The sequence below is a fragment of the Lepidochelys olivacea genome, assembly GCF_965140295.1.
Source record: "Lepidochelys olivacea isolate rLepOli2 genome assembly, chromosome: 8".
NCBI classification, from domain to species: domain Eukaryota; kingdom Metazoa; phylum Chordata; order Testudines; family Cheloniidae; genus Lepidochelys; species Lepidochelys olivacea.
This window is the reverse complement of record NC_140418.1, coordinates 20,018,796-20,044,034: the sequence shown is the minus strand read 5'-3', so window position 1 is coordinate 20,044,034 and position 25,239 is coordinate 20,018,796. Positions and strand designations below refer to the sequence as shown.

Here is a 25,239-nt window from a genome sequence, read left to right as displayed (position 1 = left end):
AATTAACTGCTTCAACTGTCTAAGAAATAATATTCATTGGTATTTTCAAAATGCTTACGTGACTAAGCAAAAGTCAATGGGATTGTGCTTTTATGTGCTGTTGAAAATCCCATCTGTTCTGGAAAAGTCTGATAAGTGGCAAAACCCACATCTGCATATAAGAACATTTTCAAATGTAACAGATTCAGAATCAAATGGGGATCTTCTCAATACTACATCATACAACCTTTTGACGATGGTTGCACTGCGAACACCACAATTTAAAATACAAATTTGGGCAGAAATGTACACACACTGGTTAAATCTGTATTTACACATGTAGCTAAGGCCAGTGAAAACTTTGCACTAATTAACAATCACAGCAGGCTAGGGTCAAGTTTATTGGATTATACTGATGAATTTTAACATTCTATAAAAGCACCCACAGCAAAAAGATGTCAGTTGATACCGTGTTAAATCAAAGTATATACATAAAATATATCAGTATGTCTCCAGGTGGTGGTAACATAAGAACCAGACTTGAGGTGGTGATAAACTTTGAACAAAGCCTTAAATAACATGGATCAGATTCAACCTTGCAGAATCTGATTCTAGCAGGGTGGGCGATATTCTGACAAGTGAGTAAATTATGTCTAGCTTTTCCATCCACAGCAGCATCATGGCAAAGGTGGGTGAGTGGATTTTGTTGCTGCTCTGTCAAGTTTTCATGGCAGTTTTGCAATACTGCTTGTACTGAATTCTTCCCTTAGTCACCGTGATTTAACAATGACCTATTATTACATGCTAACAAATCTGTTACCCATGTACAGTTAAGAAAATGGTTTATTGGCTTGTGACTCTGCAAGCCATAGCACAGAACTTGGCATTGTGAGTCCTGTATACAACTGATAAGCTGATTCTCCAGTCCCCCCAGGAGCAGAGTACAGACTCCAGTTCACCATGTCCTACTGCCAGCTGCTGCAGGACACTGAGCTGAGACCTGGCTCATCCCAGGCAGCAGCTATTAAAACCGCAGGTAAGTGCACAGTATAGCCACCCTGCCTCTCCCCGCCCATGTGAATGAGCTTTCCCAGGGCCCATCCCTCCATTTTTAATGGACTCCCCGGGATTCCCGCTTCCCCCTCTGAATGGGACACTACCTCTACCAGTCCCAATGGTCTCACCCCTCCCCGCCCAATTCCCAGTGGGTTCTTCTAAGCGAGTCACCCCCTCCCAATGCCCGCGGCCTCTCCCCCCCCAATCCCAGTGGTCTCTCCCAATCAGGTCTCGCTCCCACACCCAAGGAGCTCCTCCAAGCGGGTCCCTCTCCCCCTAATGGTCTCTCGCACGCCCTTCGCGGTTGGTTTGGCCGAGAGCTGTCCCCGAGTCGCCCGTGAGAAGAGCGAGCGCCCCCGCCTCGGTATCCCTCAAGGATGAAGCCCCGCCCTGGCCGGGAGCGCATGCGGGTAGTTTACGTGAACAGCTTCGGCACCCACCGCTGCGGCTCCTTGATCCAATATGGCGGCGGTCCCCGCGGCCGCTGGCGCCGTGAGGAGAAGGCCGCTGCTTCCGGTGTCGTAGATCGAGGGATGTCCTCTCCTTCCGGTCTGAGCCGGAGGCAGGGGGCGGCTGGTGGGGGGCTGCGGGGCGAGGCGGCTGCCGCTCCTAGGGAAGGTCGCGGAAGCCCCTGGTTCCCGGTCCCGCCTAGCACCGGTCCCAAGGGAGCTGGCTCGTGTGCTGCCACCCAGGGACCGAGCCGGGGTGGCCAGGCCGGGGGAGCCCGCAGTCTCCGGGAGAGCGGGCCGGGGCTGCGGTGCACACAGAGCAGAGCCGGCGGCAGCGTGCAGGCGCCCGGCAGCCAGAGATACGGTACGCGCCACCCTGGAGAAGGGATGGGCTGAGCGCAGGTGCCCAGTGGGCGCTGCCCCAGTGGGACGTCCCCTAGGGGCCCAGCCGCAGGGGCTGACTCGAGCCCCCTCTCTTAGTTACGTGGCGATGAGGCTAATCGCCTCCTCACATCGGGCTCTTTGGCTGAGCCAGGCGGTGCCGGCATCCCCCACCCCGTTGCATGGCTGGTAACCGCCCTTCCACACAACACACGAAGGGACCCTCACCCTGCGCCAGGAGCAACAAAACTTGGTGCTGTGGGGTGGGAGGGAGAATGAATAACTTCCTTGGCAGGTGAATGGAAAGTGACAAACGCCCAAAGCACTTTTGCTCCAGACCCAATACACTGGTGAATGGCGAAGCTCCCTCCCCCAGTCAGGGGTGAAGGCAGCTTTGTCCTCTCGCTGTTCAGCCTTCCACATTCCTCACCCAGTAGAACGGGAAGCAGAGTCACTGACATCCACCCCTAGGAGTTGGTGTGATCTGTCTTCAGCTCCTGGATCCTCTCTGACCTTGCTTGGTAGACCCCAGAGTGAATAGTGCCTTTGGAATACTTAAGCTCACGTCCATGCATGTCTCAGTGTTCTTTTTCTTTGTGTCTGGGCCCAAATGAGATGGGGATAGATGTCCCTTTATTTGCTTTTTTTAAAATAAAGAAGGTAGTTTTTCACTTTCAGAAACTTTTCCTGATGTGTTGCTAAAAAGATCAGTTGTGCTGCACAAAATAAAATGGAATGAAAATTGAGAACTTGTCTCAGCTCTCAAGATAAGAGCTTGGACCTTGAAGGAGATTCTGGGGAAAACTGGGAGGCTGTTTCTTCATTTTACAGAACTGTTAACCCTAGGAAGTTTTACAATGTCCTTGTAAACATTTTTTAAAAACCTTTAAGGATGATAGATCCAGATTATCCATTACTTTGTATTTCAGAAATAAAGACAACAGTTCTACTAGTTTATTATGTAGTTATTATTTGCTATCACTTATCAACAGTAAGAGCAGTTAATAGAATTTGTGAGAAAGCTCAAATTAGGTTGAGTACAAAGGTGAAATCTTCATTGAATATATTAGTACTGGTATGCCAAAATAGTTTTAGTACTAGGAGCAAGCGAGATATCAGACTTCAGAATCACAGTACTGATTACCATCTTCACTTCAGCTCAAACAGGATTTTAGTGGATACTATCAAGAAAAATGAGAACTAGAAACCAATGGTATGTCACCTGAATGCCTAATGTCTACACTTTCAATTGTTATAGAGTATTAATCTCTGATTTAAGCAGTTTGAGATATCAGACACTAATAATTGTAACGGAAGAAAAAACAAGGTGATAATCAGAATTATGTGATATGAAAGTCTGATATCTCACAGGCTGCCAGTGCTCGAAATGAATACTGTTTAACATGGAAGGATGGAGAATCCCCACTAGTTGGATACATTCAAGCTCTTTAATTTTAATTTTTCTTGTAGGTGGTCTTCAAATGAATCAGGCTGATAAGTTTGGATTCCCTTTCACTTCTAAAGTTGTTAATAAAGTAACAAAACAGAAAAAGGAAAAGGTATAAAATATGGGACTAAAGTGAACGAAAGTGTTAGCATTTTAGAAGATAAACTCCTGCTTGCGCTGTGTGTGTGTGTGTAAGAAAGAGTGTGTGTGAGAGATGCAAAAGGATGTTATAGGAAGTTTCACTTACAGGAATGAAAAATAGTATTATCTTCACCCCTTTAGAGTTTGAACCTGCAAGATCTGAGAATTCTGGCCCCAGTCCAGCAAAGCACTTCAGCATGTGCTTAACTTGAACACCAGTAGTTCCTTTGATTTAAATGACTAACCCAGCAATGCTTTGATGGGTCAGGGTCAGAATGCACCACACCTTGCTGGATTAAGCCCATAAAGGCCAAATTCTGTCCCTACTTACATATTTTAGGTAATGGGGTTGCTTAGGGAACAGATAAGTGAGAGCAACATTTGGCTATTAATTTTATATTAATAGAAATACAAAATTACATTCTGTGTCACAAATGTATTTCTGGTACTATTGAATAGTTCACCCAATGCTTGAAGTTAAAAAGACACATTTTTTACAATGGTAACTCATGAGATTTACCATACGTGAGATACAAGTACCCAGATATAATATAATACAGTAATGTCATCGATACATGATTTAAAACAAGGAGAAAACAACTGACTTCAGAGGTGCAGCTAACACTTGCTACACTGTCTTTTCTAGCTCATTAAATAGTCTCCAAGAAGAACAAGGAATGTATTTTACATTTTAGCACTGAAGCTTAATGAAGAAGAAATTATTAGATTTATACTAGTTTCACAGTGGATGGTCCAGATATCACCATAACTTTGGCATGTTATAGCAATGTAAATCCTGTAATCTCCTATTTTTGATGTGTTAGCATATCTGAATTTGCTAGTGCTTCAGTTTTGGTATTTATGATGGCAGTTTGAAGTGTGCCAGTTACAGAGGGAATTTTTTACGTTTTTCAACTGAAAAGGTCAGTAGATAACATAAAAGTAATTAATATTGATAGAACAGGTCAGGTCATTGCCATGCTGGAATCTGAGTGCTAGGTCTAAATTGCACTGCAGGCAAGGGACTGGAAGGGAATGTGCTTGACCCCTGGGGAAAAGGATCATCTTGCATCTCTCTCAGGTATTCCCCTTCTGGCTGACCCTGAAGAGACTTTAATGGCCCCAGAGGGAGTCACATCCAGTTCTCCTCCTCTGGAAGGACAGGATCACAGGTGCTGGGTAATGAGAGATCCAGGGAAGAAGGTGAATGAAAAATATGGAGGAATAATCCAAACACTGATTTTAGACTTGTAAAATAAATGTGGTTTATGTTCAGACATCTAGTTAATTACTAGAGTTGCAAACAAAGCAGATTGACTACCCTTGAATGTTCAGTGCTGGACAATTCAAAATCCTATTTAAGAGGAGATTTTTAAAACAAACTTTTTGACACTGTTCATTGAGAATGTTCTTCCTTTATTTTTAGTCTGAAGTCTTTCATGGAGTGTTGAAAGTAATTTCAAAAATGCTTGAAGAAAATGAAAAGTTTAGAGGCAGACTGTTGACTTGCAGTCAGTTTAATACTGAAGGTAGGTAATGAACCAATAACATTACATTAGCAAATACAAATAGGTTCTTAATACATATGCATTGACTTAAGAGCTCCAGATTTGGGGTCTATTAAGTTACTTTTGGGTGATATGCTTTCACAACTCATGGATTTTATTGCATACTTGGTCATTGTTACCTGTGTTTGAACTGCCCTCTGGTTCCGTTGAGAGTCTTGTAGTAAGTGCGGGTAATTGGAAGGGGGTGGTGGCAGTAGCTCTTTACTACACTGTAGAATATGAAAAACATGAACATAAAAGCAAGTGGAGTCTGGACATTTTTCTGACCATGTAAAATATGTAATGAAAGTATTGTTCACAGATGCCTGTACTAGTTAAGGGAAATACTTGAAGATGAATAATTTTTTTCACCTACAGTATAAAATTGGAAATAGTTTGACTTCATGTAAGTCATAAATTAGTTCCCACAAATGTGAATTGTAACCTAATTTAACATAACTAACAAAATTAATCCTCAAGTTGTGGCCTGACCACAGCTATTTCATTAGTGTAAAATGACACAGGAATTAAAGCTGACACACGGAATAGATGCAACTGCAGTTAGAGTTGTTGTAGCTACTACTACAATTTAAGGTACTACAGTATATGCTTACAAACAAAATTGGAATTTCTGGCTTGGCAATTTGATTAGTTTTAGGAAAGAATTTACCAATCCATTAAATATTATCAGTTAAATTAAAAGTAGCATATTCTCTCCGTGTCTGCTTAGCTCACATTAGTATTAATAGAAGTTTTTCTCATGCTGGGAGGACAGGGTATATACTAAAATAGTTGTAAGCCATTGTTAGTGACTTTTGTTAGTAAACCTTTGTATATTTTACCTATATGAATTTTACACATACGTGGTTCCAAAATGCTTCCATAAGACTGTACTCAATATAAAATGCTGCCTTACCATTTATGTGGTAAGACTTGTTGTGTCTGCTTACTTGTTTGCATGAATGGAATGTATACAATCCTACAGTTGTATATTTATTGTATTTGACTTATGCCCACTGTCTCTCCTCTTTGCAAACACATGTAAGTGGGCATTGAATATGGGAGTTTGACAGAGGTCAGGCATAGAATCCTTTTTTCAGGCTTTTGGATTCCCTTTCTGTGGGAGGGGGTTTGGCTGGAAGATATTTATTGTTGTTCCACTGGCCATGTCTGTGACCTCTCCACAATCCTCTTCTGTAGACTTGCTATCGAAGCCAATGTAAAGCAGTGCTCCTCAGCATGTGAAAACTGTGGACCCCATACATAGCTTTTCCTTGGCCCTCCTTGCACCCCTGAATCATTCTGGGGGTTCATTTGCACAGCCCTTATTTGGGCCGAAGGATTTGGCATTTATGCAAGAAAAATAACTTCCCTAGTTTAATTTTTTTAAAAAGATGTCTTACATAACCAGGGAGAAGGAGAAATAGAGCGTGTAGTAGAGCTTCGGGAGGAAGTCATATGTTAGAGAAAGATCCAAGGCAATTCTCTCAAAGTCTGGCAACAAACCAGAGAGCTTTGTTATTGTTTGGGATACATTCGCTTGTTAGGATTTAGAGCCTTTTAAAATTATGGCTGCTAGTTTAGTCTTCCATTTGTTAAGGGGGTGGTTCGATGAGCTTTCCCAAGAGGCTTGTGTTTATTTCAGGAATGAATGGACATGGGCTGTTTACTTCTCAACTGTGTTTTCAGTTGCCTGTCTCTTTTATCATCTGGGGTTAGATAACATCATTTATCTTTAGGTTTAATTTGCATCCACTGAAACAAACTTTATGTTATCCTCAGTCCTAATTGCAACTCATTTTTCTTTAGCTTTAATTGTGATTCTCATTAAGCCATATTTAGCTGAAATTCCTTAACCCTAACACCTCCTTTTTAACTAGCAGATTTTGCACAGTATTGCCTTAAGGTGATAAGTCTCCTATTGATCTAACTTTTTCATTAAACAAATAGCAAAAATACATTAAAATATCAACTCTGAATCAATTTCAGTTGTGCTTTACAATTTTTTAAACTAGATTAATACAACTAGCAAACTAATCTTGCATTTTATTATCTCTGTGGATAGTTTTATTGGAAGATGAAAGTCTGTTGCAGTTTTAATGCTACATATTTCTTCAGTGGAAAACTAGCAATCAAAATCAGATACAGTACAAATGAAAATGATGTCACTGTGCCTACACATTGTATTCTTCCACAGGCAGTGATGTGAACCAAAGCTCACAGAATGAGGCTTCATGCATGGACAGAGTAAGTAGTCAGTCAAACGCCAAACAAGTTCAAATGGCAAAATAAGTTTTTAGTAAAATCAAAATATATGCATAAAGATATTGTTGAAAGATACAAAAGCATGATATTTTTATAAAATACCGTAGTCATTTAATATAAAGCTCAAATATGGCTTTTAAGGGTCTAAACCATGCTTGAGAAGAGGAGTACGAGCATCAGCCACCATCAGCAGCAGTACTTTATACTTCTGAAAGACTGGGAAGCAATTTTTGCTATACCTTTTACTGCCTGGTTCATTTCTGCCAGTGTGTGTGTGAGACAATGGCTGTGATCCGTTTTGCTCAAACCCTCTCTGGGACTTCTAGTTTGCTGGCGGTGCTTGCAGCCTCCCAGCTCTTTGATGCTGTTTATAGATGCCCCTGTGCAGGAGCATGGGAAAGGTTTCATTGAGCTTTTTCTTCTTTAGTGCACCAATAAAGAGTTAGCTATAACATGTTTTAATAAATATGGGTCATTGTACTTTTAAAGATCTGCTGAAGCACATATTTGTAAATAGATAACTGAAGTGCAGAGGCCAGAATTGTATACAGTTTGGAATTATTTTGTTTTACATATTTAGGCTCACTAAATTAATATGAGATGTCTCTTCAAGGAGTTACTTGGTATATAAATATAAAAGTTAAACATTCTCAAATGCCATAGTATTCTGAATAACGTAAGTGTAGTGTCATATGAAGATGAATGTTTGTTTTAGTCATAATGTTCGGGCCATCAGTTAAATAGATTTAATTCTAAACACAGTGGACTAGACCGTTGGTCTGATCTACCTCTGTGTAGTGCAGGATCTGATTGGAGGGGGTGCACAATGACTTGATCCATATCATTACACCCTCTAATAATCCATTCTTAATCCCGGCAATGCCCAGAGGTCAGTTTGATTGTGCTGTAACTTTGAGCAGCCTCAGAGTTGTTCTAATTTGCATCTGTCTGTAATAGCTTCAAGGGGCCATTCCACTAGCCAATGATTACAGGAGCACAGCAGCATTCCGACCATGCTATGGGTATGTCTACACTACGAAATTAGGTCGAATTTATAGAAGTCGGTTTTTTTGAAATCGGTTTTATATATTCGAGTGTGTGTGTCCCCACAGAAAATGCTCTAAGTGCATTAAGTGCATTAACTCGGCGGAGCGCTTCCACAGTACCGAGGCAAGCGTCGACTTCCGGAGCGTTGCACTGTGGGTAGCTATCCCACAGTTCCCGCAGTCTCCGCTGCCCATTGGAATTCTGGGTTGATATCCCAATGCCTGATGGGGCTAAAACATTGTCGCGGGTGGTTCTGGGTACATATCGTCAGGACCCCGTTCCCACCCTCCCTCCCCCCGTGAAAGCAAGGGCAGACAATCATTTCGCGCCTTTTTTCCTGAGTTACCTGTGCAGACGCCATACCACGGCAAGCATGGAGCCCGCTCAGGTAACTGTCACCCTATGTCTCCTGGGTGCTGGCAGACGCGGTACAGCTTTGCTGCACAGTAGCAGCAACCCATTGCCTTCTGGCAGCAGACGGTGCAATACGACTGGTAGTCGTCCTCGTCGTGTCCGAGGTGCTCCTGGCCACGTCGGCTGGGAGCGCCTGGGCAGACATGGGCGCAGGGACTAAATTTGGAGTGACTTGACCAGGTCATTCTCTTTAGTCCTGCAGTCCTATTGAACCGTCTTATGGTGAGCGGGCAGGCGATACGGACTGCTAGCAGTCGTACTGTATCATCTTCTGCCAGGCAGGCAAGAGATGAGGATTGCTAGCAGTCGTATTGTACCATCTTATGCCAGGCAGGCAAGAGATGAAGATGGCTAGCAGTCGTACTGTACCATCTTCTGCCAAGCAGCCATGAGATGTGGATGGCATGCAGTCCTTCTGCACCGTCTGCTGCCAGCCAAAGATGTAAAGGATAGATGGAGTGGGTCAGAACAAGAAATAGACCAGATTTGTTTTGTACTCATTTTCCTCCTCCCCTGTCTAGATCACACTGCAGTCAGTCACAGAGAAGGCGCAGCGAGGTTAATCTAGCCATGTATCAATCAGAGGCCAGGCTAACCTCCTTGTTCCAATAACAACGATAACTTTGGTGCACCATTTCTTATTGGAACCCTCCGTGCAGTCCTGCCTGAAATACTCCTTGATGTACAGGCACACCATTTGTTGATTTTAGCTCCCTGAAGCCAACCCTGTAAGCCGTGTCGTCAGTCGCCCCTCCCTCCGTCAGAGCAACGGCAGACAATCGTTCCGCGCCTTTTTTCTGTGCGGACGCCATACCAAGGCAAGCATGGAGGCCGCTGAGCTCATTTTGGCAATTAGGAGCACATCAACCACCACACGCATTATCCAGCAGTATATGCAGCACCAGAACATGGCAACGCGATACCGGGCGAGGAGGCGACGTCAGCGCGGTCCCGTGAGTGATCAGGACATGGACACAGATTTCTCTGAAAGCATGGGCCCTGCCAATGCATGCATCATGGTGCTAATGGGGCAGGTTCATGCTGTGGAACGCCGATTCTGGGCTCGGGAAACAAGCACAGACTGGTGGGACTGCATAGTGTTGCAGGTCTGGGACGATTCCCAGTGGCTGCGAAACTTTCGCATGCGTAAGGGCACTTTCATGGAACTTTGTGACTTGCTTTCCCCTGCCCTGAAGCGCATGAATACCAGGATGAGAGCAGCCCTCACAGTTGAGAAGCGAGTGGCGATAGCCCTGTGGAAGCTTGCAACGCCAGACAGCTACCGGTCAGTTGCGAATCAATTTGGAGTGGGCAAATCTACTGTGGGGGCTGCTGTGATGCAAGTAGCTCATGCAATCAAAGATCTGCTGATATCAAGGGTAGTGACCCTGGGAAATGTGCAGGTCATAGTGGATGGCTTTGCTGCAATGGGATTCCCTAACTGTGGTGGGTCTATAGACGGAACCCATATCCCTATCTTGGCACCGGAGCACCAAGCCGGCGAGTACATAAACCGCAAGGGGTACTTTTCGATAGTGCTGCAAGCTCTGGTGGATCACAAGGGACGTTTCACCAACATCAACGTGGGATGGCCGGGAAAGGTGCATGATGCTCGCATCTTCAGGAACTCTGGTCTGTTTCAAAAGCTGCAGGAAGGGACTTTCTTCCCAGACCAGAAAATAACTGTTGGGGATGTTGAAATGCCTATATGTATCCTTGGGGACCCAGCCTACCCCTTAATGCCATGGCTTATGAAGCCGTACACAGGCAGCCTGGACAGTGGTCAGGAGCTGTTCAACTACAGGCTGAGCAAGTGCAGAATGGTGGTAGAATGTGCATTTGGACGTTTAAAGGCGCGCTGGCGCAGTTTACTGACTCGCTTAGACCTCAGCGAAACCAATATTCCCACTGTTATTACTGCTTGCTGTGTGCTCCACAATATCTGTGAGAGTAAGGGGGAGACGTTTATGGCGGGGTGGGAGGCAGAGGCAAATCGCCTAGCTGCTGGTTACGCGCAGCCAGACACCAGGGCGGTTAGAAGAGCACAGGAGGGCGCGGTACGCATCAGAGAAGCTTTGAAAACCAGTTTCATGACTGGCCAGGCTACAGTGTGAAAGTTCTGTTTGTTTCTCCTTGATGAAACCCCCCGCCCCTTGGTTCACTCTACTTCCCTGTAAGCTAACCACCCTCCCCTCCTCCCTTTAATCACCGCTTGCAGAGGCAATAAAGTCATTGCTGCTTCACATTCATGCATTCGTTATTCATTCATCACACAAATAGGGAGATGACTACCAAGGTATCCCAGGAGGGGTGGTGGAGGAGGGAAGGAAAATGCCACACAGCACTTTAAGCACAGCACTTTAAAAGTTTACAACTTTAAAATTTATTGAATGACAGCCTTCTTTTTTTTGGGCAATCCTCTGTGGTGGAGTGGCTGGTTGGCCGGAGGCCCCCCCACCGCGTTCTTGGGCGTCTGGGTGTGGAGGCTATGGAACTTGGGGAGGAGGGCGGTTGGTTACAGAGGGGCAGCAGTGGCAGTCTGTGCTCCAGCTGCCTTTGCTGCAGCTCAACCATACACTGGAGCATTCTGGTTTGGTCCTGCAGCAGCCTCAGCATTGAATCCTGCCTCCTCTCATCACGCTGCCGCCACATTTGAGCTTCAGCCCTGTCTTCAGCCCGCCACTTACTCTCTTCAGCCCGCCACTTACTCTCTTCAGCCCTCCACCTCTCCTCCCGGTCATTTTGTGCTTTCCTGCACTCTGACATTATTTGCCTCCACGCATTCGTCTGTGCTCTGTCAGTGTGGGAGGACAGCATGAGCTCGGAGAACATTTCATCGCGAGTGTGTTTTTTTTTCTTTCTAAGCTTCACTAGCCTCTGGGAAGGAGAAGATCCTGTGATCATTGAAACACATGCAGCTGGTGGAGAAAAAAAAAGGGACAGCGGTATTTAAAAAGACACATTTTATAAAACAGTCGCTACACTCTTTCAGGGTAAACCTTGCTGTTAACATTACATACATAGCACATGTGCTTTCGTTACAAGGTCGCATTTTGCCTCCTCCCACCGCGTGACTACCCCCTCAACCTTCCCCCCTCCCTGTGGCTAACAGCGGCGAACATTTCTGTTTAGCCACAGGCAAACAGCCCAGCAGGAATGGGCTATACTGAGTGTCCCTGAAGAAAAGCACCCTATTTCAACCAGGTGACCATGAATTATATCTCACTCTCCTGAGGATAACACAGAGAGATAAAGAACGGATTTTGGTTGAATGCCAGCAAACATACACTGCAATGCTTTGTTCTACAGTGATTCCCGAGTACGTGTTACTGGCCTGGAGTGGTAAAGTGTCCTACCATGAAGGACGAAATAAGGCTGCCCTCCCCAGAAACCTTTTGCAAAGGCTTTAGGACTACATCTAGGAGAACCGCAAATGCCAGGGCAAAGTAATCCTTTCACATGCTTGCTTTTAAACCATGTATAGCATTTTAAAAGGTACACTCACCAGAGGTCCCTTCTCCGCCTGCTGGGTCCAGGAGGCAGCCTTGGGTGGGTTCGGGGGGTACTGGCTCCAGGTCTAGGGTGAGAAACAGTTCCTGGCTGTCGGGAAAACCGGTTTCTCCGCTTGCTTGCTGTGAGCTATCTACAACCTCCTCCTCCTCCTCATCTTCTTCGTCCCCAAAACCTGCTTCCGTATTGCCTCCATCTCCATTGGAGGAGTCAAACAACACGGCTGGGGTAGTGGTGGCTGAACCCCCTAAAATGGCATGCAGCTCATCATAGAAGCGGCATGTTTGGGGCTCTGACCCAGAGCGGCTGTTCGCCTCTCTGGTTTTCTGGTAGGCTTGCCTCAGCTCCTTCAGTTTCACACGGCACTGCTTCGGGTCCCTGTTATGGCCTCTGTCCTTCATGCCCTGGGAGATTTTCACAAAGGTTTTGGCATTTCGAAAACTGGAACGGAGTTCTGATAGCACGGATTCCTCTCCCCAAACAGCGATCAGATCCCGTACCTCCCGTTCTGTCCATGCTGGAGCTCTTTTGCGATTCTGGGACTCCATCATGGTCACCTGTGCTGATGAGCTCTGCATGGTCACCTGCAGCTTGCCACGCTGGCCAAACAGGAAATGAGATTCAAAAGTTTGCGGTTCTTTTCCTGTCTACCTGGCCAGTGCATCTGAGTTGAGAGTGCTGTCCAGAGCGGTCAGAATGGAGCACTCTGGGATAGCTCCCGGAGGCCAATACCATCGAATTGTGTCCACAGTACCCCAAATTCGAGCTGGGAACGTCGATTTAAGCGCTAATCCACTTGTCAGGGGTGGAGTAAGGAAATCGATTTTAAGAGCCCTTTAAGTCGAAATAAAGGGCTTCACTGTGTGGACGGGTGCAGGTTTAAATCGATTTAACGTTGCTAAATTTGACCTAAAGTCCTAGTGTAGACCAGGGCTATGTTTCCCCAAACACAACCCTTAGTCTGCGGGCTGTGAAAGAGTGAAGTATAGGGACAGCTATGCTGGTTATATAGTACTGAAGGATTTTAATACCTGGGGAGACATCAGGAGGCCACTTAAACCATACTTAAATCTGCTTTGTACCGCTGTAGCATTGCAAATGAGACTTAATGGGGCTAGGGATCAGAACCAATATGTATGTGTTTCAGAGTAGCAGCCATGTTAGTCTGTATTCGCAAAAAGAAAAGGAGTACTTGTGGCACCTTAGAGACTAACCAATTTATTTGAGCATAAGCTTTCGTGATGCATCCGATGAAGTGAGCTGTAGCTCATGAAAGCTTATGCTCAAATAAATTGGTTAGTCTCTAAGGTGCCACAAGTACTCCTTTTCTTTTTGCGAATATGTATGTGATAAGTCTTTTTATTGAACTGTAGCATTTTTAGAATTCTCAAGTGTAAATTAAAGGAATCTGAAAAAATCCTTTAGCCTTTGTCATGTACTATATAACTAATCTAACTGTTGCATGTATTTTTATATTCAAAGAAATTGCTTCAGTTTTGTCATCTTTTTTTCTTTAGAATGAGTCCATCTTTGGATGGGTGTAGCAAAGAAGTAAACGAAGATTCAGTTTCAAGTGTTGCATTGAATTAGTGTTCATTTTAGATCTGATCTAACACCCATCTGACATTAATGAAAAGACTGAAAATGATTTCAGTGAGCGGTGGATCAGAGTCTATATAGTTTGTCTGTCTAGCATTTTCGCTTGAGAGCTACATTTTAATATGGGTTCAATTAAACTTTTCAGTTACAGAGTATTGTTTTGTAGAAATCCTTATTAAGCATAATACATCACTTAGTCATTGTTAATTTTTGAAGGCTTTTTAATTAATATTATAGTGTGATGGTTTGCATTCAAAAGAACAGTAATATTTTATGTTAATTATATTATGAATATATATGTTGTATAATCAGCAGCTTGTCAGAATTGTTAACAAACTTGTGTTTAGTAAAATAAAATTTCATACAAGATATCTCTGTCTAAAATGAATGAACCACTTTCATTCTATTGATTTAAATATTTTTTATTTTATTATATTAAAACAACATACAATCACCCTTCTGTTCATTCATCCATTGATACATGAATCTCAGCAATTATTTCAAATAAGAATCCAGGTGAATCCTCTCTGCCTCATCATTCGTCATCAGGCACATAATGATAGTTTCATAATCAAAATGTATTGTTTATCTGGGTGCCCTTAATAGTAACATGAGGTGATTTTCTTGTGTTATAGAACCTTAAACTTGGAGTTTTGATTGATTGTTGAAACCTTTTTAAGGAGATCGCAAAAATAAATTTTCTGTGTGTTGACAGGTTTCAGAGTAGCAGCTGTGTTAGTCTGTATCCACAAAAAGAAAAGGAGGACTTGTGGCACCTTAGAGACTAACAAATTTATTTGAGCATAAGCTTTCACGAAAGCTTATGCTCAAATAAATTTGTTAGTCTCTTAGGTGCCACAAGTCCTCCTTTTCTTTTTTCTTTGTGTGTATTTCCTCTCTATAGATAAAACATTTATCTGTTATTCTTAGACCTTTCTTATTCTTATGAAAGAACAAATTTTCATTTCAAAATGTCTCAGCATTTGCAGATATAATGACTAAAATTTCAGCAGCGTTGAGCTTTAATAACATGCTAGTGGTTGTATCATCAAGCAGCAAAACACTTGGGAGGGTTTAAGCTCAGTTTTCCTAATGATAAACTGCAAGTAAATAACTAGGCTGTACCTTTTTGATTGAGTACTCTTGCATTAAAGTTCTCATTTTGAACAGTGATGTGTTGTAGAATAATATTTTAATGTTACTCAAAATAGTTGACATTTCAGCTTGGGGAAAGAAAAATATTCAGATAAGCACATGATCATTTTTTCAGGAAGAGTAAAAGTTTGTAAGTCCCTTGATATTTGCTTAATACGCAGTGGTGTTGTAGCTGTGTCGATACCAGGATATTAGAGAAACAGGGTTGGTGAGGTAATATCTTTTATTGGACCAACTTCTATTGGTGAGAGAGGCAAGCATCTGAGCTTACACAGAGGTTGAAAGCTTTCCTCTTTCACCAACAGAAGTTGGTCCAATAAAAGATATTACCTCACCCATCTTGTCTCTCTGTTTGCTTAATAGATATGTAGGGTCAGAATTTTTTTTTTTTTATTGTTTATGGGTTGGTCATTCTATTTCTGCAGTCCTGACAATATGAAAAGCTGTCTGAAGCTTCTTTAATGTATGTAAATCCCAGATTGTGAGCTCTAGAGTTGGTTATTTCTGAGTAAACTACTACTAACAGGTTTCAGAGTAGCAGCCGTGTTAGTCTGTGTTCGCAAAAAGAAAAGGAGGACTTGTGGCACCTGAGAGACTAACAAATTTATTTGAGCATACGCTTTCGTGAGCTACAGCTCACTTCATCGGATGCGTTCAGTGGCTGCATCCGATGAAATGAGCTAATGTGAAGGAAGAATGCCCATGCTGTTCATGTTCTTTGGATAATAAATATGGACTTCACTCTCCACAGCTGTGCTAAATTGACTTTAAAAGGAAGAAATTACACTACATAACAATGGACCTGATTCTTCACTATTTTGCACTTTGTGTAGTTTGTGTGTATACCTGCCTGAAGTGGGTGTGTATAGCTGCCATTGTTATTTGGTAATATGTTACCCCCATATTGCACTCACTGTGCACATGTGTAAATGACTATACAGGGTGCATGGTTGGGGAGAAAAAGACCCAATGAGATAGGTTGAGCTTTTTGCTGGTACAGCTGTCAGTGCAGCGACCGGGGGAAGGTAGTTTGAATGTGCCGTATTCAGAGGCTGTGGGGGTGAGCTAGTTTAGCACCCAGTATTATATCCCAGTTTTAGCATGGCAGTTTCCACAATATGCATCCGATGAAGTGAGCTGTAGCTCACGAAAGCTTATGCTCAAATAAATTGGTTAGTCTCTAAGGTGCCACAAGTACTCCTTTTCTTTTTGCGAATACAGACTAACACGGCTGTTACTCTGAAACCAGTGTGACTTCTGTGGCTCTTTACAGGGACACTAAATAGCCTGGGTTCAGGTTGGCTATGGCCTCTCCCATCTCTGATCCATCCCTCTCCCTTCTCTGGCATGCCTGTGCCCTGCCTCCACTCCATTCCCAGATCACTCTAGGATGCCCCTTATGCCAGAGTGGTAGGTGGGTGTAGAGTACCCTTGCACTGAGGGTATTCTCTGGGGCACTTTAGACTTGTTCTACAGCCTCTTTGTGTTAGCTTGGCTAGCACAAAGGGATTGCAAGGCAGTGCTGAATAGGGCCCAGTATTGGAATAGTAGTGAAGTCTGGCTTCTGACAATAGTGGCCTGATTTCAAATACACTGATGTAAGCAGGGGTAATTCTACTGAAATCAAAGGAGTTAAACTTCTGAAAAACAAATCTGAAAGAAGAATCAGCTCCAGTATGCAGACCCTATGCAAAGTGCAATCCACACCATGAACATCAACTCAAACACCTAAAGCACAGTGAACAATATTCCAGTTATAGTATTTTGTGTTCTTAATTTGAAGTGCTAAACATAAACTGTAGATGAAATAATGTGTATTGTGCTGAGTAATAACATTCCTATGTGAACCAGACAAGTGGCATCATCAACAGGAAAAAAGAGTTGTCACCCACAAGAAATAAATTATTTAAAATTGATTCATTAAAAGGAACAAGGAATAAGCAGTGAAACCTCAGCACATCAGATCATATGCATCAGAGTTCAGCAATCAAATGACCCTCCCTTGATATCCCTTAACAGTTACCCCAGAAAAGAGAAGCAAATGCCATTTCATCTTGTTTCTGGGTAGGAATAGTATTTTTCAGTTTTCTTTTCAAACTACAAATAAATTACTTTGACTTTTTAATAAGAAATCTAGATGGGTATGTGCTCAATGCAGGGCAATATATGAAATTATGGGTGTGACAGGTTGGATCACAGAAAGCCCCTTGGGACTGCCCACTGATGTACCAAGACTACTGCCCCTGCTTTCCCTGCCAGCTTGAGACTCCAGCACCCTGTCTTGCTGAGCCAGACACGCCAGTCTGCTCCAACTCAGACCCAGGGTCTGAACCATGTGCCCCAAAGCTGCAGACTTAACTGAAAGCAACTTAAGAAGTGTTCCTGTCTTTAACACTCAGATGTCCAACTCCCAATGGGGTCCAAACCCTAAACAAATCAGTTTTACCCTGTATAAAGCTTACACAGAGTAAACTCATAAATTGTTCGCCCTCTATAACGCTGATAGAGAGGTTTGCACAGCTGTTTGCCCCCTTCCCCCCAGGTATTAATATATACTCTGGATTAAATAATAAGTAAAAAGTGTTTTTATTAAATTCAGAAAGTAGGATTTAAGAGGTTCCAAGTAGTAACAGACAGAACAAAGTGAATTACCAAGCAAAATAAAATAAAACATGCAAGTCTAAGTCTAATACAGTAATAAAACTGAATACAGATAAAATCTCAGCCTCAGAGATGTTTCAATAAGTTTCTTTCACAGACTGGATGCCTTCCTAATCTGGGCACAATCCTTTCCCCGGTACAGCCCTTGTTCCAGCTCAGGTGGTAGCTAGGGGATTTCTCATGACGGCTGCCCCCTTTGTTCTGTTCCACCAACTTATATATCTTTTGCATAAGGCGGGAATCATTTGTCCCCCTCTGGGTTCCCACCCCTCCTTCTCAATGGAAAAACACCAGGTTAAAGACCGATTCCAGTTCAGGTGACATGATCACATGTCACTGTAAGACTTCATTACCACTTGCCAGCACACAGGTATACAGGAAGAGTTACAAGTAAAACAGAGCCACTTACAGTCAATTCAGGGGTTGGTCTGAGCAGGTACCCCTTTGCATTCAATTTACAGGAGTGCAAGTGATTACGATAGTTACAGAGCAATGGATCAGTCTTTTGCATTCCTGAGTGAAGTTAATGGTACATTCAATGATGAGCTGCCAAAATCTTAACAACTGGTTCCCTCCTCACCCCATGAGGCGGTCGTTGCCCCACCCCTGCCCCCTGGGGACTCCTGCCCCATCCAACCCCCCCCCCCGCATTCCTTGATGCCCCCCCAAGACCCCTGCCTCATCCACCCCTGTCCCCTGACTGTCCCCAGAACCGGGCAGAAGGGTGTCATAGGCCACCATAGTGGGTGCCCACCCCGCCTCTAAGAGCCAGAGGCACCTGCCGGGCGGCGAGGTGGGGAGTCCCAGAGGTGCTTACCTGAGGCAGCTCCCAGGAAGCATCTGGCAGGTCCCTCTGGCTCCTCGGGGCAGGGGAACGTAGCTAGGTGGGGGGCAGGGTGAGTGGCTGCTCCCCCACTGATCACATCAAAAGTTTCCCCTGCACGCCTCCCACCCTGGGTTACCTGCTGCAGCGCGGGCGGCCCTCCTCGCATCCCCACCCCAGTTCACCTCCGCCTCCCTGGGCCTGAGCAGGAAGCTGCAGCCTGCTTCTCAGCCTGCCCTGGCTTCCTGTGCAAACAGCTGATTCGTGGGAAGCCTGATGGGGGCGGAGAAGCAGGGCGGGGCAGTGCGTTCAGGGGCGGAGGTGGAGTGGAGGTGAGCTGGGGGTGGGGCGGGGAGCTGCCGGTGTGTGTTCTGCACCCACCAAATTTTCCCTTTGGGTGCTCCAGCCCTGGAGCACCCATGGAGTCGGTGCCTAAGGCGCCACTTTTGGCTTGTTAAATTTAGAAGTCCTTTTAGAACCCGTTGTCCCTCGCGGATTCTAAATTTAGCAACCGGTTCTAGTGAACCGGTGCAAACCAGCTCCAGCTCACCACTGTGTACATGTCTGTTCTGGCTACTAGGGTCAGTCAGCAGGATTCCTCTGCACCTCCATACATGATTTTACAGCCTGAAACCCAGTCAGGATATTAACACTTAGCCATAGTGATGTTAATTAAATATTAACATTGTTAGCTGTTTTCTGATTATTTCAGCAGAAGCATTGAGCTGTTTTGGGATTTTGAGCAGCCTTTAGGGCTGTGAGCAGAGCTTGCGATGTTAGGCGGAGCTTGACCAGAATAGCAAGGTGATCTTCAGCTACACTGAACATTAATATACAGTGAACCGTGCATTTAGGGAAACCTCCAGTAGGCAACTCCCTGTTTTAACTTTTAAGTATTTCCTCAAGGCTTCCGCTACATTTTTATGACCTCTAGTTTAGCAGGCGATAGAGTTTTGTTGCTCCTTTGGGAGGTGGCTTAAAGCTGATTTAGCAGTGTATGTAATTTTTTGTGTATGGGTACAGTAGGTCCTGTAGGTATGAAAGAAAACAGGATCCAACTATTTAAGGGTATGTCTACACTACGGAATAAGGTTGAATTTATAGAAGTCGGTTTTTTAGAAATCGGTTTTATATATTCGAGTGTGTGTGTCCCCACAGAAAATGCTCTAAGTGCATTAAGTGCATTAACTCGGCGGAGCGCTTCCACAGTACCGAGGCTAGAGTCGACTTCCGGAGTGTTGCACTGTGGGTAGCTATCCCACAGTTCCCGCAGTCTCCGCTGCCCATTGGAATTCTGGGTTGAGATCCCAATGCCTGATGGGGCTAAAACATTGTCGCGGGTGGTTCTGGGTACATATCGTCAGGATCCCGTTCCCACCCTCCCTCCCCCTGTGAAAGCAAGGGCAGACAATCATTTCGCGCCTTTTTTCCTGAGTTACCTGTGCAGACGCCATACCACGGCAAGCATGGAGCCCGCTCAGGTAACCGTCACCCTATGTCTTCTGGGTGCTGGCAGACGCGGTACGGCTTTGCTGCACAGTAGCAGCAACCCATTGCCTTCTGGCAGCAGACGGTGCAATACGATTGGTAGTCATCCTCGTCGTGTCCGAGGTGCTCCTGGCCACGTCGGCTGGGAGCGCCTGGGCAGACATGGGCGCAGGGACTAAATTTGGAGTGACTTGACCAGGTCATTCTCTTTAGTCCTGCAGTCAGTCCTATTGAACCGTCTTATGGTGAGCGGGCAGGCGATACGGACTGCTAGCAGTCGTACTGTATCATCTTCTGCCAGGCAGGCAAGAGATGAGGATGGCTAGCAGTCGTACTGTACCATCTTCTGCCGAGCAGCCATGAGATGTGGATGGCATGCAGTCCTTCTGCACCGTCTGCTGCCAGCCAAAGATGTAAAAGATAGATGGAGTGGGTCAAAACAAGAAATAGACCAGATTTGTTTTGTACTCATTTGCCTCCTCCCCTGTCTAGGGGACTCATTCCTCTAGGTCACACTGCAGTCACTCACAGAGAAGGTGCAGCGAGGTAAATCTAGCCATGTATCAATCAGAGGCCAGGCTAACCTCCTTGTTCCAATAAGAACGATAACTTAGGTGCACCATTTCTTATTGGAACCCTCCGTGAAGTCCTGCCTGAAATACTCCTTGATGTAAAGACACCCACTTTGTTGATTTTAGCTCCCTGAAGCCAACCCTGTAAGCCGTGTCGTCAGTCGCCCCTCCCTCTGTCAGAGCAACGGCAGACAATCGTTCCGCGCCTTTTTTCTGTGCGGACGCCATACCAAGGCAAGCATGGAGGCCGCTCAGCTCACTTTGGCAATTAGGAGCACATTAAACACCACACGCATTATCCAGCAGTATATGCAGCACCAGAACCTGGCAAAGCGATACCGGGCGAGGAGGCAACGTCAGTGCGGTCCCGTGAGTGATCAGGACATGGACACAGATTTCTCTGAAAGCATGGGCCCTGCCAATGAATGCATCATGGTGCTAATGGGGCAGGTTCATGCTGTGGAACGCCGATTCTGGGCTCGGGAAACAAGCACAGACTGGTGGGACCGCATAGTGTTGCAGGTCTGGGACGATTCCCAGGGGCTGCGAAACTTTCGCATGCGTAAGGGCACTTTCATGGAACTTTGTGACTTGCTTTCCCCTGCCCTGAGGCACATGAATACCAAGATGAGAGCAGCCCTCACAGTTGAGAAGCGAGTGGCGATAGCCCTGTGGAAGCTTGCAACGCCAGACAGCTACCGGTCAGTTGCGAATCAATTTGGAGTGGGCAAATCTACTGTGGGGGCTGCTGTGATGCAAGTAGCCCACGCAATCAAAGATCTGCTGATATCAAGGGTAGTGACCCTGGGAAATGTTCAGGTCATAGTGGATGGCTTTGCTGCAATGGGATTCCCTAACTGTGGTGCGTCTATAGACGGAACCCATATCCCTATCTTGGCACCGGAGCACCAAGCCGCCGAGTACATAAACCGCAAGGGGTACTTTTCGATAGTGCTGCAAGCTCTGGTGGATCACAAGGGACGTTTCACCAACATCAACGTGGGATGGCCGGGAAAGGTGCATGATGCTCGCATCTTCAGGAACTCTGGTCTGTTTCAAAAGCTGCAGGAAGGGACTTTCTTCCCAGACCAGAAAATAACTGTTGGGGATGTTGAAATGCCTATATGTATCCTTGGGGACCCAGCCTACCCCTTAATGCCATGGCTTATGAAGCCGTACACAGGCAGCCTGGACAGTGGTCAGGAGCTGTTCAACTACAGGCTGAGCAAGTGCAGAATGGTGGTAGAATGTGCATTTGGACGTTTAAAGGCGCGCTGGCGCAGTTTACTGACTCGCTTAGACCTCAGCGAAACCAATATTCCCACTGTTATTACTGCTTGCTGTGTGCTCCACAATATCCGTGAGAGTAAGGGGGAGACGTTTATGGCGGGGTGGGAGGTTGAGGCAAATCGCCTGGCTGCTGGTTACGCACAGCCAGACACCAGGGCGGTTAGAAGAGCACAGGAGGGCGCGGTATGCATCAGAGAAGCTTTGAAAACCAGTTTCATGACTGGCCAGGCTACGATGTGAAAGTTCTGTTTGTTTCTCCTTGATGAAACCCCCCGCCCCTTGGTTCACTCTACTTCCCTGTAAGCTAACCACCCTCCCCTCCTCCCTTCAATCACCGCTTGCAGAGGCAATAAAGTCATTGTTGCTTCACATTCATGCATTCTTTATTCATTCATCACACAAATAGGGGGATGACTACCAAGGTATCCCAGGAGGGGTGGTGGAGGAGGGAAGGAAAATGCCACACAGCACTTTAAGCACAGCACTTTAAAAGTTTACAACTTTAAAATTTATTGAATGACAGCCTTCTTTTTTTTGGGCAATCCTCTGTGGTGGAGTGGCTGGTTGGCCGGAGGCCCCCCCACCGCGTTCTTGGGCATCTGGGTGTGGAGGCTATGGAACTTGGGGAGGAGGGCGGTTGGTTACAGAGGGGCTGCAGTGGCAGTCTGTGCTCCAGCTGCCTTTGCTGCAGCTCAACCATACACTGGAGCATACTGGTTTGGTCCTGCAGCAGCCTCAGCATTGAATCCTGCCTCCTCTCATCACGCTGCCGCCACATTTGAGCTTCAGCCCTGTCTTCAGGCCGCCACTTACTCTCTTCAGCCCGCCACCTCTCCTCCCGGTCATTTTGTGCTTTCCTGCACTCTGACATTATTTGCCTCCACGCATTCGTCTGTGCTCTGTCAGTGTGGGAGGACAGCATGAGCTCGGAGAACATTTCATCGCGAGTGCGTTTTTTTTTCTTTCTAAGCTTCACTAGCCTCTGGGAAGGAGAAGATCCTGTGATCATTGAAACACATGCAGCTGGTGGAGAAAAAAAAAGGGACAGCGGTATTTAAAAAGACACATTTTATAAAATAGTGGCTACACTCTTTCAGGGTAAACCTTGCTGTTAACATTACATACATAGCACATGTGCTTTCGTTACAAGGTCGCATTTTGCCTCCTCCCACCGCGTGACTACCCCCTCAACCTTCCCCCCTCCCTGTGGCTAACAGCGGCGAACATTTCTGTTTAGCCACAGGCAAACAGCCCAGCAGGAATGGGCTCCTCTGAGTGTCCCCTGAAGAAAAGCACTCTATTTCAACCAGGTGACCATGAATTATATCTCACTCTCCTGAGGATAACACAGAGAGATAAAGAACGGATGTTGTTTGAATGCCAGCAAACATACACTGCAATGCTTTGTTCTACAATGATTCCCGAGTACGTGTTACTGGCCTGGAGTGGTAAAGTGTCCTACCATGAAGGACGCAATAAGGCTGCCCTCCCCAGAAACCTTTTGCAAAGGCTTTAGGACTACATCTAGGAGAACCGCAAATGCCAGGGCAAAGTAATCCTTTCACATGCTTGCTTTTAAACCATGTATAGTATTTTAAAAGGTACACTCACCAGAGGTCCCTTCTCCGCCTGCTGGGTCCAGGAGGCAGCCTTGGGTGGGTTCGGGGGGTACTGGCTCCAGGTCTAGGGTGAGAAACAGTTCCTGGCTGTCGGGAAAACGGGTTTCTCCACTTGCTTGCTGTGAGCTATCTACAACCTCCTCCTCATCTTCTTCGTCCCCAAAACCTGCTTCCGTATTGCCTCCATCTCCATTGAAGGAGTAAAACAACACAGCTGGGGTAGTGGTGGCTGAACCCCCTAAAATGGCATGCAGCTCATCATAGAAGCGGCATGTTTGGGGCTCTGACCCAGAGCGGCTGTTCGCCTCTCTGGTTTTCTGGTAGGCTTGCCTCAGCTCCTTCAGTTTCACGCAGCACTGCTTCGGGTCCCTGTTATGGCCTCTGTCCTTCATGCCCTGGGAGATTTTCACAAAGGTTTTGGCATTTCGAAAACTGGAACAGAGTTCTGATAGCACGGATTCCTCTCCCCAAACAGCGATCAGATCCCGTACCTCCCGTTCTGTCCATGCTGGAGCTCTTTTGCGATTCTGGGACTCCATCATGGTCACCTGTGCTGATGAGCTCTGCATGGTCACCTGCAGCTTGCCACGCTGGCCAAACAGGAAATGAGATTCAAAAGTTCGCGGTTCTTTTCCTGTCTACCTGGCCAGTGCATCTGAGTTGAGAGTGCTGTCCAGAGCGGTCATAATGGAGCACTCTGGGATAGCTCCCGGAGGCCAATACCATCGAATTGTGTCCACAGTATCCCAAATTCGAGCCGGCAACGTCGATTTAAGCGCTAATCCACTTGTCAGGGGTGGAGTAAGGAAATCGATTTTAAGAGCCCTTTAAGTCGAAATAAAGGGCTTCATTGTGTGGACGGGTGCAGGTTTACATCGATTTAACGCTGCTAAATTCGACCTAAAGTCCTAGTGTAGACCAAGGCTAAGGGTCTTATAAATATATTTGCAATGACATAAGCAAAGTTTGTATTTTGACTAGTATTGTAATTGCCTAAGTATTTATGTAACTATGATGATAGGATACTGGTTGCACAGTAACCAAGACAACATGGCCTTGATTTGTTGAGCAGAATTGGTTTTGCACCAAACCATAATAGCAAATGAAACTGTTTTTAAATGGAAGCTTATATTCTGGGGAAAAGAGAAAAATCTCTGGAAGAGCATTAAACCTAGTGAGATTTTTCCATAAGTATTCACAAGCAATCACTAATCAGCTGGTGACAGTGCCATGGAGATTGCATGCATGTATGACAATTTTACTACTGTCATTGTAGGCTGTGAAAATCAATACATGTGTTTACATTTTCTTTTGACAGTGGCAAAAGATAAGGAGACCTCTGAGGAAAAGGGAATTATTATGCCTAGTGCTTCCTGAGGCCTGAGAAATTCTGAGTGCTTTCACCTCCCATTGATTTCAGCACTTCTTAGAACTGGATCCTTTTGCTTCTTCCACAGTGTATGTGGCATGTCAATGAGATGCTCTGTGGTATTGCTCTAAGTGTGTCTGAGTAAGATAAGTGGCTTTGCTCAATTGTGGATGTTGCTAGGTTGATTATGAGCATGGCTGGTTTGTGCATGTTATTGGCGTTCATGATGAGAATAAATTATTTTAATTATGAAAGTGTGGAAATTACTGCACATTTGACATTGTTGTACAGACAAATAATGGAGAGCGATTACAAGAACAGAACTGTTGCTCAAAGGTTCATCAAAGCACTGAGAAATGCTGCTTCTCCTCCAGAATGTTGTCATCTATATTTTAAAGTTAATAATAAATGAACATTTAAAATTGCT

The 25,239-nt window shown here is 45.2% G+C and overlaps 1 protein-coding gene across 4 annotated transcripts; it reads left to right on the top strand.

Annotated features, from left to right (window-relative positions):
• The first annotated feature begins 1,258 nt into the window (after positions 1 to 1,258).
• Positions 1,259 to 25,239, top strand: LOC311525525 (uncharacterized protein C5orf47). Of its 4 annotated transcripts, XM_084637735.1 has the most exons (6): positions 1,259 to 1,848; positions 3,336 to 3,424; positions 4,880 to 4,982; positions 7,198 to 7,247; positions 8,223 to 8,287; positions 9,248 to 9,537. In XM_084637735.1, exons 1-6 carry the CDS (start codon positions 1,413 to 1,415, stop codon positions 9,336 to 9,338), a joined length of 834 nt encoding a protein of 277 aa, XP_084493861.1. In that variant the 5' UTR covers positions 1,259 to 1,412; the 3' UTR covers positions 9,339 to 9,537. The 4 variants fall into 4 exon arrangements, with proteins under 4 accessions (XP_084493861.1, XP_084493864.1, XP_084493863.1 ...); XM_084637737.1 differs by lacking the exons at positions 8,223 to 8,287; positions 9,248 to 9,537 and adding an exon at positions 13,754 to 14,042 and having other exon boundaries at positions 1,261 to 1,848; XM_084637736.1 differs by lacking the exons at positions 8,223 to 8,287; positions 9,248 to 9,537 and adding an exon at positions 24,762 to 25,239 and having other exon boundaries at positions 1,263 to 1,848.